This window comes from Bombina bombina, chromosome 4 (genome assembly GCF_027579735.1).
Source record: "Bombina bombina isolate aBomBom1 chromosome 4, aBomBom1.pri, whole genome shotgun sequence".
In the NCBI taxonomy this organism is placed as follows: domain Eukaryota; kingdom Metazoa; phylum Chordata; class Amphibia; order Anura; family Bombinatoridae; genus Bombina; species Bombina bombina.
Window position 1 is genome coordinate 917,343,020 of NC_069502.1, and position 19,234 is coordinate 917,362,253.

Genomic DNA, 19,234 nt, shown 5'->3' on the forward strand with positions numbered 1-19,234 from the left:
TCTTTTAAAGGGTTAAAAGTGACTGTGCACAGAACATCATTTAATTGGTAAGCTTTCTTTTAAGTTATTAAATTAACCCCTTTTTCATACAACCTGCACACGCAAACTACTTTTGAAATGAGAATAAGATTTCAGCACACACACATTTAAATGGCTGCGTGCACAGAATGCATAGGAGCAAGATTTGTGTCACTATAAATAGTAATAACAGTTATAGTCATAAGATCGTTGTAAACATTTAATTTTCATAATTGCTTACTTTTATGGATTTAACCCCCTTTTTAATGCAAGCTTCAATTGAAAATTTCTTATTTTCTAAATCCCTTTAGGACTTATACGAGTCCTATAAGGGGGGTCTACCTGAGTAGGAACATGGTGGTTCTATCCCCTGATGCACGTGCGCCGCTCCTATTGTTCAGGTCAGTAGTCGATGACATCAACGCATTCTTTTGCTAGAAGCAGACCAGCTCTATCAATCACAGAGAGGTCCAGAGCAGCAGGTCAATAGGTAAGTATGGACTGCAACTATAAAAAATCTCCTAATAACAAGCAGAATTTCTATAGTAGATTTAATCAATTTGGGTTGCAATCCCCTATACTAACAAGCAGGCAATATATTTTTTTTATTGGACCACATTCTTTTTATGTAAAGTGAAAAAACATGTTATAACACCAATGTGTACTTATCAATATAAAAATAAGTGCAAAAAATGTGACAATAGTACACTGTGCACAATGAAATAAACCTATTCATTAAAAAAATAAAAAGAAAGTCCTAGAGCTACGTTAGCTCTAAGTATTGCGCTCAATAAAGATGAATCTCAAATAAAAACTGTTTCCAATTTATTGCTACGTATAAAAACAATACAAAAATCATTTTGGGGTCAGGTTACTCTCCAAAACACAAACTGTCTACCTTTCCAGCTTTAAAAATTAAATTAAAGTTGCCATTATAATGACACAATGTATCAGCTAGGTTAACATGAGTGTCTGTTACTGGTAAGAGTCCACCCCTCTATGTGACGTAATGGCGTGTGATGTCCGACGTACGTTTCGCCTATCGACTTTGTCAATGATTCTTTTTATATATACAGATAAAAAAGGAAATGCGCATGCGCTAAATCCCCTAAATTAATACTGGCAACATCACCTTCAAGAAACCACAGTACGCATGCAAAAGCTAATGGTTCTGAATGTGCATGCACACAGGCACACAAACTCAGGATAATTTTATGCAGAAATGTAAGAGTGGATTGGACTATTTGTTTAGCGCTGGGGCAGGCTGGAATGACTAGAATGTAATATTAGTAATTTAATCATTCATTTTTTAAAGTATAAAGAAGCAGCATTTGGACATACAAGTACGTGTATTTGATTTTGCTACACTTTATTAATCTAACAATATGTTTTGTTAAGGGATTTATGACCTGTGGTTTGTAATCATTTAAAGAAATAAAGGCCATATTAGATTTTCTCCTGTGTGTGGATTAGGGTTGCCAAATTTATTTGAAGAAAATAAGGGAGACTAAGGAATCAACAAATTTGACGTAGGAAATTGACAAATTATACAGTAGTTATTGGGAGGGGGAAACACTGTATTTTACAATTTGACACAGTTTGGTACAACAAAATTCTTCATACAAATCATCTTCATTCACACAGTCAAATTGAATACATTCAACAACGTTCTGCATATCCTATCCATGAATACTTTTTCTCATTTAAGGCACAGTGGGAGTAAAGACATTAAACTGTCAGACACATCAAAATGAGATTACAAGAGTATAATAATAAAAGTTTGAAATTAAGATTTTACATTTTGTAAAAAAATAAGGGAGAAAAATGATCTAAGAGCAGTTAAATAAGTGATCCTGGGAGAATGTAAATAAGTTTGGACAAATAAGGGAGATCCCTAGAAACAAGGAAGGGTTTCCAACCCTAGTGTGGATAAATAAATGGACATTTATAATAGATCATATGAGTTTTAGTTTTTGGGGCATGCAGCATAATTAGTATGTTAATTTATGCTTATTAGCAAAAACCCCATGAACAGTGAGAGCTCTATATCCTGCATGTGGATTTGATTGTTTGCTTTGGGCAATATGAAATGGTGGGTAATTTAATTTAAAGGGACATTCCGGTCAAAGTTTAAATGCATATAGGTGAATTACATCTTTGAATAGAAACATATTTCCAATATACATTGGCAAACATGCTTTTAATAAAAGTTATGGTTTAGTGCTAGAGTTTTCCTCTGCATGTGCATGTGAAGTGTAGCTCTCAGTATACCAGCATTTTAAATACTGCAGCTGCTCAGAGAGCTAGTGGGGCTTTGTGATGTAAGCAATTAGCACATTGAGTCATTACCACACCATACAACAGGCTCTCTAAGCAAGTGCTGTGTTTAAAATGCTGGTGCACAGAGCATATTTAAATACACTCTCTATATAGCTATAGCTTTTATTAGAAGCATTTTTGCTAACCCATGTATTTTGCAAAAATAACTATATTCAAAAGTGAAATGGAAAAGTGTGAATTCCAATTTGTGCTGGAATGTCCTTTTAATAGTAACTCAAAATTATATTATATTGTAATATTATATAATGCACTAATACCAAGCTCTAAAGTGCTATTTCCCAAAATGCTTGTGTGTATTTATGTGTTTAACTACAACAAAACAGCTAAACATTTATCTAAACTTTAGCTCATGAGCTGCAACACATTGACCCTCCTTAGCAGGACACACAGCTGGCTGGCTGGCTAACCAGGAGCAGCATACTCAGGTAGCTGCCAGTCACCAGCCTGTTCTGGAATGCCTCTGCAATGTTCCTGGTGCAGAACGTGTATTTAAAGAGACATAAACCCAATTTTTTCTTTCATGATTCAGATACAGCATGTGATTTTTTTTACAATTTTACGTCTATTGTTGGATTTGCTTTGTTTTCTTGATATCCTTTATTGAAATGCATACCAAAGTAGGCTTAGGAGCAGCAATACACTACTGGGAGCTAGCTGCTGATTGATGCCTACACATAAATGTCTCTTTTCATTGGTTCACCATATGTGTTCAGCTATCTTCCTGTAGTGCATAGAAGCTCCTCCAATGAAGGATAAAATTGTTTAAAATTGTATGCGCTATCTGAATCATGGAAGAATGTTTTTGGGGTTTCATGTCCCATTAATTATCAGAGAAGTCTTGCAACATATACTATTTTTATAAGCATCCTCTTAAAGGTACATGGGTATGATTTGTGTGCTTATGTATGCACAGCCTGCATGGCAATGGTTGCCATCCGTAAGGCTTTATACACAATGTTTCTTGGGCTGTAAAGTTAATAATAGAATTGAAAGCTTTGGATTTTTATCAACACGAATGGTCTTTAACAGCAAATAAGGTCACGTGCTGCTGCTACACAGCAGTTTTTCAGTCAGGAATGGCTCTTTAAAGGTGGTATTTGCTCACATTATGGAATGTTGAAGCACAAATGCTTGTGATATAAGTAGCTTTGTTGTGTGGGGGGAAAAATCCGCATGCCACACTAATTTTAACTACTCTTCTTGTCACCTTCACGCATTCCCACCTCACAGTGACAGTCTTAGAATAACAAAAAACAAACAAACTGTGCAACCCTTAAAAGTATTTATTTGATCATTTTAATTCCCTTTTTTAATCTTTTACCTGTGCTAAAACAATTAATTAAAAAATGAATCTGTATTGTTTGTCTAAGCATGCAAAAACGTCCTGTGTGCTAAATTTGTACGTGACTGCATATTAATAGATTTAATAAACTCAGTGTTGTTGTGTACACACTACCGCAGAGCAATAAAACCATAACAGGCTTGTGTTCCCTTTAGATAAGAACTCTGCAGCTATTATAGGGAAACACACTTTCCTGAGAAAGTTATATAGCTTAATATTGCAGCCTGAAATACACTTTACAGGTTATATTTTCATTGCCTGGTATCTCCCAATTAGGATGTGCTGCGTGACGTCATATCTCTAAGGGGCAGGACAAACAGCCTATTTTGTACATTCACCACACAAAGTATTGTCTCCACATTTCTTTTTATTGTTTTCAAAACGAAAAAAAACCCAACAACCCTGCACTGCCAGCTCTAGAAAACCTTAACATCTGCTCCTCATAGAAGCCCCTTGAACTGCCCCCTTTCACTTCTCCTCCTCCTACTTTCTCATTTTCTTTTTTCTCCTTTCCCTCTCTCACTTGGCTTCTGTTTTAAAACAGCTCCTGAACTATAGATCCTTTTTTCTCTCTCTCCCTTTATTCTTCTTGTCTTCCTCTCCACATCAAGTCATGTTTATTTACTGGCTACAGTTAAACTGCTTCTTCTGAGTTTGCCTGAGACAAGAGGAGTTTCTTTCTTGGCTTTGCAGCAAGAGGAGGGGAGGGGGCAACACAGTTTCAAAGAAGTTGAAGAGGCTGCAGGAGAAAATAAAAAGGATCGCTGCAGATCTGCTGTAAGAGCAACATATATTTGATACAAGGATTAGGAAGAGAAGCAGATTGATATATATTAGTTCTAGGCTGGTTACACATGGCTTGCAACAGGTGGGGGATTTTCCTGTGTGCTTTTGTCTGCCTTTGGTCTTCTGTAGCTAATGTTGAAAGAGTAAGGAAGATCACTTATGTGGTGCACCCCGGACCTCCAGGACTTTATCAGCAGCAGCAGCACCCAGTTGCCTTAAGCAGCCACAATGTGGTAGTAAGCAGCAGCCATGTGAGCAGCACCCAGGAGAGAAGCCGCAGGATGAGTAGGGTGAGCTCTAACCCTAGTCCTATATTGGTGCACAAGCAGCAACAACAAATCCAGGGACAGCACAATTCAGCTCCTGCTATCAGCAAACAAACCAGGCACTTTACCTTATCCAGGACCAGCCTGCAGCAGGAAACCCCCGGGAACCCCACTATGCAACAGGATAGCCCCAGGAACCCCAATATGCAACAGACCATCCCAAGACAACACAGCATGCAGCAGCTGCAACACAAGTTCCAGCTCCAGGGGTGAGATACAAGGATTGTGTGCAGGGGGTGGGAGGGAAGGAGTAAGCATTAGGGCATGCTTAGACTGCACTTTTTTTGGTTATAGCCCAAAGATATATTTGAGCCAGCAATGGAAACTGTATAAAAAAAAGGCTGACTGCATAAAGGCAGGTGGTTTATAAAGTAGCAGTAGCTAAACTGTGCTAGTTGATTTATGAATGGGGATTTTTCAATATATCTATATTTTAATTATAGTTGAGGAAGGTAATCTAGAAGGTCCATTTATTGAAAAGCTATTGAAATTATACAGTAAGTCATTGTGATTGATGTGTCAAGTTGAGAATGTTTATTCCAGTGACTCTCTCTGCAAACACAATGTGTTCACTGAATTGTAAAATATCATTATAGTGATATGTACAGATGCTTTATGGAAAACGATAGCTGCATTAGGAGTCTCAGCTAGGGTGTTTAAATGCACTGGGGTGTTATAATAATCACGTGTGTCACATAGAGATAAATAAGAAACTTTGAGGGGGTTTGGCATTACATTTGGACATATAAGTGCTGAATATAAATGATGTATGTAATGAATGGTTGTTGCTTATAAGTACAGCATATTTTCATTTGTATAATACTTGTAGGCTGTAGGGGTGTCAGTGACATAGGCATCTAAAATGATTCCTAGCTGTCAGAGGTGTCCCAGAAAAATAAAACATAAATAAATAAATAAAGCACTAAATACTGTATTAGTGAATTATCTACATAAAACCCATTTTTTTCTTTCATGTTTCAGATAAAGTATGTGATTTTAAACAACTTTCCAATTGACTTATATGATCTTATTTGCTTTGTTCTATTGCTATAATTTGTTTAATAGAATACCTAGGTAGGCTCAGGAGCTGCTGATTGGTAGCTGCACATATATGCCCCATCTTATTGGCTCACCCAAAGTGTTAAGTAGCTCCCAATTATGCATTGATGCTTCTTCAACAAAAGATAACAAGAGAATAAAGCAAATTAGAAGTAAACTAGAAAGTTGTTTCAAATTGTATTGTCTATCTGAATCATGAAATAAACATTTTGGGGTTCATGTTTCTTTAATAGTAGAGAAAATGTGAAAAACGTCTTCATTATAAAAAAGTACAACTTGTTACACCTAAATAGAAATATGATTGGCCCAGTTAAAGCTAAGTGAAATAAAAATAAATAATTAGTGCACTGCATTTTGTGTGACTGTCTAACATATAGGTATACATTGCCTTGACTCATGTAGTAAGGGCCATAATGTAATCTGTCTTTGTAATTATCATTTATTTGTAAAGCTACACCAATTTCTGTTGTGGTGGTTACAGGAGTACTACTGGTACACAGTGACACTAAGAAATACAGATACACAGAACAGATTATTAGAGTATCTTTACTCAGAAGAGTTTACACTCTGCACATTAAATAAACAAATTAGCAATCTTTCTATAGATTACAGCATCCCTAGCCAAACCATGTATGATGAATTTAGTGTATTTAAACTGATAACAAATAGTTTGTCCTGCATTGGTGGATTTGTTTGTGATGTAAATTGAACTTTTCTCAGTATCAGTAAAATAAAGAGTAGAACCTCCCCCCAACTTCAAAACCTGCACTGCATATTCCAACTTCCATCTGAAAGTACAAGATCTTAACAAACAACTGAGTTTGTTAAACACAAATACGGAATTTGCTTGCTGAACTCACCTCCTCTATTTAGAATTACTCTAAATGTTTGCTGCAGTATTGTGTGTTTTTTTTTTAAATGGATTACACTTATTTTTTTAAATTACAATTAACAAACAAAACTCATCTGGATAATTTCACTTGTGCCATAAACTTTTATAGAAATACAATTCTAACACAATTCTCTTAATTTTGTATTTTTTGTTTTAATCACTGTCTTGATTCAAATAGAAAATGCAATTTTTAACAATGTTCAAAATGACTTCTATTGTCAAATTGACTATGTTTTCTGTTTATCCTTTGGTACCTAGGTAGACTCATGAGTGTGCATGATTTGATCAATATGTGTTAGTAGTTTTTGCAGCATTGTTTGTAATAATGTTATACATTATTGCAAACAGTGCTGCCTTCTAGTGCTTAACAGTGTAAAATATTGTTAAAACAATTGTTGCAATATAGTGCTCAGGACAGGAAAGCATCCTTGAGCCTACCTGTTTATGTACTTTATTAAAGGATAGCAAGAGAACAAAGTGAATTTGATATTAGAAGTAAATTGCAAAGCCTGTTAAAATAGAATGTTCTGTCTTAATCATGAAAGTTCAATTTTAATTTTCATGTCCATTTTATCAGCAGCACAACAATTCAATATGTGCTGAAGCTTTTTTGACTGATGTTCTGTGTTGAATTAAAGGGACATTGAACCCAAATTTTTTCTTTTGTGACTCGGATAGAGCAGTCAATTTTAAGCAACTTTCTAATGTACTCCTATTATCATTTTATCTTCGTTCTCTTGCTATCTTTATTTGAAAAAGAAGGCATCTCAGTTTTTTTGGTTTAGAACTCTGGACAGCACTTTTGTTATTGGTAGATGAATTTATACACCAATCAGCAAGAACAACCCAGGTTGTTCACTAAAAATGGGCCGGCATCTAAACTTACATTTTTGCATTTCAAATAAAGATACCAATAGAATGAAGAGAATTTGATAATAGGAGTAAATTAGTAAGTTGCTTAAAATGTCATGCTCTATCAGAATCACAAAATAAAATATTTGGGTTCAATGTCCCTTTAACTAACTCTCAACTTAAAGAGACAGTCTACACCAGAATTTTTATTGTTTAAAAAGATAGATAATCCCTTTATTACCCATTCCCTAGTTTTGCATAACCAACACAGTTATATAAATACACGTTTTACCTCTGTGATTACCTTGTAGTTAAGCCTGAGCAAACTGCCCCCTTTTTTCAGTTCTTTTGACAGACTTCCATTTTAGCCAATCAGAGCTGGCTCACTGGAACTCCATGTGTGTGAGCACAGTGTTATCTATATGACACACTTGAACTAACACCCTCTAGTGGTGAAAATTGTCAAAATGCCCTGAGAGAAGAGGCGGCCTAAATGGCTTAGAAATTTGCATACGAACCTCCTAGGTTTAGCTTTCAACTAAGAATACCAAAAGAACAGAGCAAAATTGGTGATAAGAGTAAATTTGAAAATGGTTTAAAATTACATTCTCTATCTGAATCATAAAAGTTAATTAATTACAAGAGTTTTCCGTTGTGTTGCTATTGAATAACATATCAGCCAAGTCTTTAAAAAAAACCCAAACATTAACATCCTTGTTACTGCAATTGTTTATCAGTAGCAAAACTCCCCTAATCCTTTTGCCTTATTTTAAGAGCCAATATTGGCTTAAAGGGACATTATACACTAGATATTTCTTTACATAAATGTTTTGTAGATGATCCATTTATATAGCCCATCCAGGTGTGTGTTTGTAAAAATGTATAGTTTTGCTTATTTTTAAATAACATGTTGCTGATTTTCAGTCTCCTAACCAAGCCCCAAAGTTTTAGATGTATACTGATGTATACATACTTCAGACTGCTTCTGTTTGTATAATGGATCTTTTCATATGCAGGGGAGGGGGGGATGTTCTGCTATCAGCCCCTTTCAGTGGGTGTCCCAGGCGTATCTCATTAACAGTGTTAAATTGGGAGCTTCTAAGTAAGTTTTTAAAAGGTTTTGCACTGGATTTTTATATCAGTATCTCTGCATATTATTCTTTACTAGTCATAAAGCCCATGTACAAAGGCCATTTTTTGCAGTACAGTGGTCCCACCCCTTGCTCTCTCTCTCCCCCTCTCTTTTGCGCTCTCTCTCTCCCCCTCTCTTTTGCGCTCTCTCTCTCCCCCTCTCTTTTGCGCTCTCTCTCTCCCCCTCTCTTTTGCGCTCTCTCTTTTGCTCTCTCCTCCCCTCTTTTGCTCTCTCTATCCCCCCTCTTTCTTTTGCACTCTCTCTTCCCCTTTGTTTTTCGCTCTCACTCTCCCCCTCTCTTTTCTATATTTCTCTCCCCCCTCTCTTTTGCTCTCTCCCTCTCCCCCCTCTCTTTTGCTCTTTCTCTCCCCCTCTCTTTTGCTCTCTCTCCCCCTCTCTTTTGCTCTCTCTCCCCCCTCTCTTTTGCTCTCTCTCTCTCCGCCTCTTTTTGCTCTCTCTCCCCCTCTCTTTTGCACTCTCTCTCTCCCCCTCTCTTTTGCTCTCTCTCTCCCCTCTCTTTTGCTCTCTCTTTCCCCCCTTTCTTTTGCACTCTCTCTCTCTCTCTCCCCTCTCTTTTGCTCTCTCCCCCCTCTCTTTTGCACTCTCTCCCCCTCTCTTTTGCGCTCTCTTTCTCTCTCTCCTCCTCTCTTTTGCTCTCTCTCTCCCCCCTCTTTCTTTTGCACTCTATCTTCCCCTTTGTTTTGCGCTCTCTCTCTCCCCCTCTCTTTTGCTCTTTCTCTCCCCTCTCTCTTTTGCTCTCTCTCCCCCCTCTCTTTTGCTCTCTCTCTCTCTCCGCCTCTTTTTTTGCTCTCTCTCCGCCTCTTTTTTTGCTCTCTCTCCCCCTCTCTTTTGCACTCTCTCTCTCCCCCTCTCTTTTGCTCTCTCTCTTTCCCCTCTCTTTTGCTCTCTCTTTCCCCCCTTTCTTTTGCACTCTCCCCTCTCTTTTGCTCTCTCTCCCCTCTCTTTTGCTCTCTCTCCCCCTCTCTTTTGCTCTCTCTCCCCCTCTCTTTTGCACTCTCTCTCCCCCTCTCTTTTGCGCTCTCTCTCTCTCTCTCCTCCTCTCTTTTGCTCTCTCTCTCCCCCCTCTTTCTTTTGCACTCTCTCTTCCCCTTTGTTTTGCGCTCTCTCTCTTCCCCCCTCTCTTTTGCTATCTTTCTCTCCCCCCTCTTTTGCTCTCTCTCCCCCTTTTGTGCTCTCTTCCCCCTCTTTTGCTCTCTCTCCCCTTCTTTTGCTTTTTCTCCCCCATCTTTTGCGCTCTCTCGGCCATGCCCCTCCCACCTGGCCACGCCCCATCACGGGCACTCCTGTCGGCCACGCCCCCAATCATGGCCGCTTCGGACCACTATCTCTGCTGCTCAAGGCCAGGTATGTTTGTCCTCGCACAGTCTCTACTCGGCATAACAGCTTCAGAAAAACATACTTGGCCTTTTATTATATAGGATAGTAGTGTCTATTACATGCAATTTAATGAAAATTGATGTATACTGCCCCTTTAAGTCTACTGACAACAAGGCTAGCTACTGTTATAAAGTTATCATAAAATGCATTGTTTTGCAGTTGTTATCTGGTAAATCCAATTTGGGACAGATATGTAGTTGATTCAGCCTTGAAATGTTAGCAGGGCGCCTTTTAAATTCGGAGAATTACAAACGGCTCAATCTTCAGAGCTAAAATACATGAAAAGCAAAATAAATAATGATAGTATATTGCAAAGTTGTTTTATTATGCATAACTAAACATTTTATATAAAAATCTCAGTGTTTACTGCCCTTTTAACATGCAGTTCACAATAGTCTCAGTTTAAATGTTTTTCATTTGTTTCGAAAATGTATTTTTAAAAATGTTTAACCCTTTCATGACTGGGCTAATTTTTCTACATCAGAAAAACGTTCCAATGTAAACAAATTGAAATCACGATTGTGAGATTTCAATGATGGGATCAGGTCGGGGGGCGTCCCTATGACGCTAGGCCCGCCTTCCAGGCAGCAATCCCATTCAGGAAGTGTCATTGGCTTTAGTACAGTCAAACGGCTAGGATGTTCCATGCCATCCTAACAGCGCAAAAGCCCAGTGCAGTTAGGACGGCATGGAAGGGTTAACTGCAATTGATAGGATTTGTTTGAGAGTAATGACCATTTAAATGCACCTCAAAATAAAAAAAAAATATACATTTTGTGGGGGCCACCTTCATGTTGTGTTTGCATCTACAAGTTTCTTTCTTGCACATTTACCTTAATTTAGGGCAAAATGATCTAAACCTCGCAAGTTCAGGCATGGTTTTTTAAAGGGTTAAAAGTGTACATGATGATGAAATAATTCTACTGTATTTAATGTTCCTTTAAGACGCAGCGGTCTTAAAGGGACAGTAAAATTAAACCTTCATGATTCGGATAGAATTCAAATCATACACATAATAATATCTCCGAATAGAGCAAGAATAGATCAATGTATCAAAATTAAACCTTTATGATTCGGATAGAGCATGCAATTTTAAACAACTTTCCAACTTCTATTATCAAATGTGCTTTGTTCTTTTGGCATCTTTTATTGAAAAGTATAACTAGGTAGGCTTATGAGTGTGCACGTGTCTTTAGTAATCTATGGCTGCAGTGTTTAGCAACATTGTATAACAAAGCTACACATAATGTTGCAAAACACTGCTGCCAAAGACACGTGCACACTCCTGAGCTCTTATGAGTCTACCTAGTTTTACTTTTCAATAAGATACCAAGAGGACAAAGCAAATTTGATAGAAGTAAATTGGAAAGTTGTTTAAAATTTCATGCTCTATCCTAATCATGAAATTTTTCATTTTTATTTTACTGTCCCTTTAAGACTGCTGCTTCCTAAGCTCTCCACATCTGAGGTAGAAAAAGACTACACTGCTTATGCCAAAAATGCTGTCAAATTCATATTTATAATGTGGGCTGAACAGGGGCGTTCCATGGGTTTATGTCACAATGCGGCCCCTGCTTATTTACAGTTGCCAAGTTACCTCTACCTTGCCAACCGTCATGTCATATTTTAATGCCACATTGTGTCATTTTTCAGGCTGCTGCGTCATTTTTCGTTGCCGGGTTTTTAACATGGTGTTGCTACATTACAGCGCAAATCTTTGCCACCCTCGGCTCTGTAAATTAGTGCAACTGCGTCTGTTCTTTGCCCATTTGTTGAAGTGTTTCTGGGTGTGTTTGTCTACTGCTGAATTCTTGTTTATTGACCTCCTGCTTTTTTGTTGTTGACCTTCTTTTGGATTCTGATTTGGTACTGTTTCTGTACCCCAGTTGTTGACTTCTGCTTGTCTTCTGACCACTCTCCAGATAACAAATTTGTACCTTCTCTGCCCTCAAGTTGCTGACCATTCTTTGGATATCGATTCTGTATTTTTGTTGCCCACCAGTTGCTGACCTTTGCCTGTTTAATCTCCGTTCTACTGAGACCCTTTAGTCACATCCTGGGACCTATCCAACTTGTTGGGATTGTGTTATATAAGTCACTTCTTAGCCACTGGGGCCTCGCCTGGACAGACGCTAGCCTTGCTATTGGAGCATTAAAGTGTAGCAGAAATTTCTCCGCCAGGTCTGAGGTATTCTGTAAACATTTTCCCCCTGCAGATCTTGCTGTTTTTTCGCAAACAGAAGGTAATGAGATTTTATCAGAATACTCAAAACACTTATTGCCCTAATAAAAAATCACATGTATTTGAAAATAGAGGTGATTGTAAGATACTATACACTAAGCAGAGTAATGCCATTTGTATTGGGTGCAGGATTTTATTTATAAAATGTGCCCCCTGGTCCCTGATACCTTCTCTCTCCCTAGTGAAGTTTACCTTTCCAGCAAGCTTTATTACTGTCTATGGGAGACATCTCACAACTCACAGGGACAGACCCTTGTTTATAGAAATCCCTGCTAGTATTGGGCTAGAAAATTACTTTTAACCCTGGAACATTTTTAGAATGAGTAAGAACATTCTAAAAGTCTTTGCAAGAATTCTTAAAATCTATTTGTTTCAATATACTGTGAAAAAAAGCATATGTTTACTGTCCCTTTAAGCATTGTAACATTTTACTGAGACTGCAATTTTCAGCAATGTGATTGGCTGGGTCACAATAATAGTGCATTAAAGTGAGTTTAACCTTTACATGTTTTAAAATCAGGTCCGGAATCTGAGCAATATTTAAATCTCATATTTTTTGTGAGATAATATTTTGAACTGTTCTCTAATCAGTGCTCTAGCTGGAAAAAAAAAGTGTCATACGTCTAGAGCGCTGATTGGAGAACAGTTCAAAATGTTAGCAAACAAAAAATATGAGTTTTGAAGTGGGCAGGGTATAAAAGTTGAACTGCGAGATTAAAAAATATAAGTGATTAAATAAAGTCCCTCTAAAATATCTCTAAGATTTCGGACCTGATTTTAAAACATGTAAAGTTTACCATCACTTTAGAGTATGTCCCCCAGTTGGCCTCTGCTAATGGGGAAGAGGAACATAGATTTTAACAGGTTTTCCAAGAGGTATTGCCCTAAAATGCTCTTGATTCGCAAAACCATCAAAAATGTTAAAATGATATATATGCAATGAGTTTAGTGTCCCTTTAAAGGACAGTACTGTACACATCTTGTAATTACATTTTTCTGCAGTCTTCCAGCATATTAACATATCTTCAGAGACTAAGCAAAATTAGAACAGATTAAAGGGGTGTAAAACAAAATGTTTGTTTCATGATTCAGAGCATGCTATATTAAACAACTGTTCAATTTACTTCTTTTATATAATTTGCTTAGGTCTCCATATGCTTTGTTTAAAAACATACTTAGGTAGGCTTTGGAGCAGTAATGCGTTACTGGAAGCTAGCAGTTGATTAGTGGCTGCATTTATATGCCTGTTGTGATTGGCTCACTCAACGTGCTCAGCTAGCTTCCAGTAGTGCATTGCTGTTTCTTCAAAAAAAGATACCAAGAGAATGAAGCAACACTGATAATAGAAGTAAATTAGAAATTTGTTGTTTAACATTGTATGCTCTATCTGAATCATTCTTTTTTTTTTGGGGGGGGGGGTTCATGTCCCTTTAAACATTTGATATTACTATCTTGAATTGTTTACTGTGCCTTTAGTAATAATAAAATTTTGTTGAGCTGCTTGGTTAAAGGGACACTCAAGTTAAAATTAAATTTCATGATTCAGATAGAGCAGCAATTTTAAACAACTTTCCAATTTACTTCCTTTAACAAAATGTGCACATTCTTTTTATATTTACACTTTTTGAGTCACCAGCTCCTACTGAGCATGTGCAAGAATATAGGTATATGCATTTGTGATTGGCTGATGGCTGTCACATGATACAGGAGTGGAAATAGACATATAGACATCATTTTAAAGTTCAGACTAAATGCTATTGCATTGTCATTTTATCATTCATATGTTGATTATGCAAATCTTACTGGCCCTTTAAATACATGGTTCTCTGAAGTCACAAGAGTTCTGGGGTCTTTGTTAAATATTTTGTGCTCTTAGTAAATCAGCAGAAGATAAATCCTACAAGCAGAGTGTGCTGTGATTTATGTATACCATAAGAAATGTAACTATTGCACAGTCATAACTAGCATTTGGTTGACATACTTAAATTCTTCACCTCTCGTTTGTAACAGAATCCATCTCGTTATGGTTTATATAGTTTCATGCTATATTTTTTATGCAAATACCCTGGGGAGTCATGAAGCCTTGGGCCAGTGTACAAAATTAGCAAAGTGCCATAAATAATACAAACTTCTTTATAGAATTGTATGTTAGACAGCAATTTTTTCTTTCTATAAAGGATCCTGTGATGGGCTAAAGCTATTTACCTGACTTGCCCTGTTCTTAACAAATTATATGAAGTCATCTGATTTCAGTTACTTTGCTGTTCTTAGTGAGTTTAATGTAGTTTTGCCGTTCAGCCCCCTCTAGCTGTGAAATACTCTTTATGCACAGATAGAACTTGGCAAACAAATTGCAGGTGTTCGTTTTTTAAAACTAATTAGAAATTACATCAATTTGGAACTTTTGTGTTTTGTAAAATTAATTATTTTGAATGATCTGTTTCTCTTAAAGGGACATACAAGTTAAAATGAAAGTGCAAAATTAGTAAAAAAAAAAAAATGAGAGTACTGCAGGTGCAGAGTGTAAACTGCTAGAGCTGCTGATTGGGTAAGTGGTGGTTTCTGCTCTGGACCTACAATGTTCTGCATCTCCTGAGTGGTATTTCTACTGTGTGTTTAACCTCACAGTAGTGCAGGGTCAAAAGTCTTAAAGGGACATGAAACTGAACACATGGGTGAGCCAATTACAATCAGTATATATATATGCAGCCATCAATCAGCAGCTAGAACCTAGGTTCTTTACTGCCCCATAGCTTTCCTAGATAAACCTTTCAGCAAAGGATAACAAGAGAAGGAAGCAAATTAAATAATAGAAGTAAATTGGAAAGTTGTTTAAAATTGCATGCTCTGTCTAAAGCACGACTGTCTAATTATGACTTTACTGTCCCTTTATCATATGTAAAGCACCATAATAGTAAAAAAATATGCTTGAATTCGTTAGTTAGAGCATGTCATTTTATGACTATCGACCCCTGCAAAGAGGGTAAACACAATCTAAAAGTTCCGCTCAGTATACGCAGAACCAAACTGCCGCTGATCCAAGATGCACAAGATTGGATCAGCAGCGGGTTCCACTCGGGGGGGTTAAACATATTTTAGAGTCTTGAGTTCTAAAATATACTGTAGTTTGAAGTTTAAAAATGATTAATGTTTTTTGTTGTACACCAGTAATGTGTGTAGGCTTAGGAAAGCACTTCCAAAAAGTGGAAAACAGCAATTTCCTTAGTTTGAGAGTGCACGTGTAGACCAGAACTCACTGCCAAGCTCCTAAACAGGTACAGCAAAACAATATGTTCACAGCACTCAAAAAGATGAAGCCTTTATTCAAGGTAACATATCCAAGGTAGACAGCAACATTACGGGTAGTATACTACCTGAAACCTTGCTGTCTACCTTGGATATGTTACCTTGAATAAAGGCTTCATCTTTTTGAGTGCTGTGGACATATTGTTTTGTTAGGCTTAGGAAAGGTCAGTGAGTCACTGTTTGGCCCTGGAAAAAATATAAAAGGCACACAATCTGCTTTATGAATGCTTGTTGAACATTTTGGAACTGTGATAAATTGTATTTATAGATGTTCAGACAATGCTCAAATCAATTTAATTGGAGTTTAAAGGGACATATGAGGCAAACAATAAACTGTGTTAAAGGGACACTGAACCCAATTTTTTTCTTTTGTGATTCAAATAGAGCATGCAATTTTAAGCAACTTTTTAATTTACTCCTATTATCAATTTTTCTTCGTTCTCTTGCTATCTTTATTTAAAAGAAAACAAAGCATCTAAGCTTTTTTTGGTTCAAACTTTGGACGGCACTTTTTGATTGGTGGATGCATTTATCCACCAATTAACAAGAACAACCCAGGTTGTTCACCAAAAATGGGCCGGCATCTAAACTTACATTCTTTCATTTCAAATAACGATACCAAGAGAATGAAGAAAATTTGATAATAGGAGTAAATTAGAAAGTTGCTTAAAATTCCATGTCCTATCTGAATCACAACATATTTTTTTTGGGTTCAGTGTCCCTTTAAATCACTGAAGAGACTGGATTCACAGCTCTTAGTGTATCCAGTTGTGGGTACTTGGGGAGTGGTGAGTCTTTAGCCATATACTACCTTAGTGATATATAGCTGTTCATGTTAATATCTTGTATCTATTTAAAGGGGCATTAACCCCTTAATGACCGCAGCACTTTTCCATTTTCTGTCCGTTTGGGACCAAGGCTATTTTTACATTTCTGCGGTGTTTGTGTTTAGCTGTAATTTTCCTCTTACTCATTTACTGTACCCACACATATTATATACCGTTTTTCTCGCCATTAAATGGACTTTCTAAAGATACCATTATTTTCATCATATCTTATAATTTACTATAAAATTTTTTATAAAATATGAGGAAAAAATTGAAAAAAACACACTTTTTTAACTTTGACCCTCAAAATCTCCTACACTTCAACAACTACCAAAAAACTCCCATGCTAAATAGTTTCTAAATTTTGTCCTGAGTTTAGAAATACTCAATGTTTACATGTTCTTTGCTTTTTTTTGCAAGTTATAGGGCAGTAAGTACAAGTAGCACTTTGCTATTTCCAAAAATTTTTAAAAAAAATTAGCGATAGTTACATTGGAACACTGATATCTGTCAGGAATCCCTGATTAACCCTTCACATATATATATTTTTTAAAAGAACACAACCTAAGGTATTAAACATGGGGTATTTTGACTCTTTCCATGCAACTATTTTACCACCAATCTATGCCAAAGTTTGAAAAAAAAAAAAAAAGTGGTGATTTTTTGACAAAATAGCAATTCAAGAATACATTTACTGAGAACGTTAAGGGTTACTGCCAAATAACACCCCAATATGTCTTCAGCAGCATCTCCTGAGTACAGTGATACCACCCATGTATAGGTCTGTTGGGTTCTCTGGGGGCTAAAAGGCCTTATTTTTAGGGGGCGCATTCCAGTTTTTTAATTTGGAATTTTCACATCTGTCGTCATGCACCCATGTCCTATTTGGGACATTTCTGAAGCCGGACAATGCAAATTACCCCCATCAAACCATATATTTTTAAAAAGTAGACACCCTAGGGTATTTCAAATGCTGGTATTTTAACACTTTGCATGCACTAATTCAACCACCAGTCTTTGTCAAACTTTTGGGTAGTCATTTTGGTGTGTTATTTTTCACACGCATTGTACTTTAGGCATGGATTCTCAGTTCCTGTTATATGTTACTGACCAAAAACACCTCAATATGTGTTCAACAACAACTTCTGAGTACAGTGATACCCCCCATGTATAGGTGTGTCGGGTTCTCTGGGGGCTAAAAGGCCTTAATTTTAGGGGGCGCATTCCAGTTTTTCAACTTGGAATTTTCATATCTGTCATCATGCACCCATGTCCTATTTGGGACATTTCTGAAGCCGGCCAATGTAAATTACCCCCATCAAACCATATATTTTTGAAAAGTAGACACCCTAGGGTATTTCAAATGCTGGTATTTTAACACTTTCCATGCACTAATTCAACCACTAGTCTTTGTCAAACTTTTAGGTAGTCATTTTTTTGCATTATTTTTCACACACATTGTACTTTAGGCATATATTCTCAGTCCCTGTTATGTGTTACTGCCAAAAAAAACCTCAATATGTATTCAACAACATCTCCTGAGTACAGTGATACCCCCCATGTATAGGTGTGTCGGGTTCTCTGGGGGCTAAAAGGCCTTAATTTTAGGGGGGGCATTCCAGTTTTTCAACTTGGAATTTTCACATCTGTCATCATGCACCCATGTCCTATTTGGGACATTTCTGAAGCCGGCCAATGTAAATTACCCCCATCAAACCATATATTTTTGAAAAGTAGACACCCTAGGGTATTTCAAATGCTGGTATTTTAACACTTTCCATGCACTAATTCTTTGTCAAACTATTAGGCAGTCATTTTTTGTGTGTTATTTTTCACACACATTGTACTTTAGACATGAATTCTCAGCTCCTGTTATGTGTTACTGCCAAAGAAGACCCCAATATGTGTTCACCAACATCTCCTGAGTACAGTGATACCACCTATGCATAAGTTTCTTGGCTTGTTCGGGGGGTGTAATGCCAAATGTCCAACATGCGTTTGTGATTTTTTTTTCACATTTAACATATTTTCTTTGCCTATTGTCTTTTTGGGGGTATTTTAACATACCCCAATTTATTTGTTTCCATGAATGTGCATATTTTTGAAATGTTGACACCCCAAGGTATTGTATATGGTGTGCTTTGATGCATTTGAAGTAACTGTTTTAGCTAAAAAAATTGGAGAAAGTGTATGGTGGCATTTTTTCAATTTTCATTTTTACACACACATTGCTTTTTGACTATGATTTAGGAGAGACTGTTGTAAGTTAGTGCAAAAAAATACTTCAGGTTGTTTTCTGCTAGGCACCCTGAGTACACCTATGTCCCCATGCATAGGTTTGACAGGGGTTTTTGTAAAAAAAAAAAAAAAGAACAGCCCCATTTTAGAAAAAAAAATATATTAGTGAAATGTAAAAATCTGGCACATTAAAAGTAAAAAAATAACAAAAAATTTAACAGTAAACATAACAAAAAAAAAAATAACAGCAAATTTATTTATTTTTTAAAAATTGACCATTGTATGGTACCGCTTGAAGCAGTCCCCAATGCAGAGTCCAGGCTGTCCAGGGCAATCAGGACAGTGATATACAGTGTCCCTTCTCTGCCCCCTCTTGGTACAGACTCTGCATTTTTTTTGTGGTCTCTGCTTTGCGGCAGTAGGGGGGATTTTAAAAATAAAATGAGTAGCCCCAACTCTGCTCTCTCCCATCACCG

At 36.9% G+C, this 19,234-nt stretch overlaps 1 protein-coding gene across 5 annotated transcripts in view; it reads left to right on the forward strand.

The window, feature by feature from the left end:
• The first annotated feature begins 4,215 nt into the window (after positions 1-4,215).
• The window catches only part of LTBP1 (latent transforming growth factor beta binding protein 1), a 596,328-nt gene continuing 581,309 nt past the window's right edge, over positions 4,216-19,234 (forward strand). For 3 of the 5 annotated variants that reach the window (XM_053711861.1, XM_053711862.1, XM_053711865.1), the window contains exon 1: positions 4,217-5,021. In XM_053711861.1, coding sequence (XP_053567836.1) covers positions 4,555-5,021 — 467 coding nt within the window. In that variant the 5' untranslated portion in view covers positions 4,217-4,554. Of the gene's footprint in view, positions 5,022-19,234 lie in introns of all 5 variants that reach the window. The other 2 variants (XM_053711864.1, XM_053711860.1) reach the window with 2 other exon arrangements.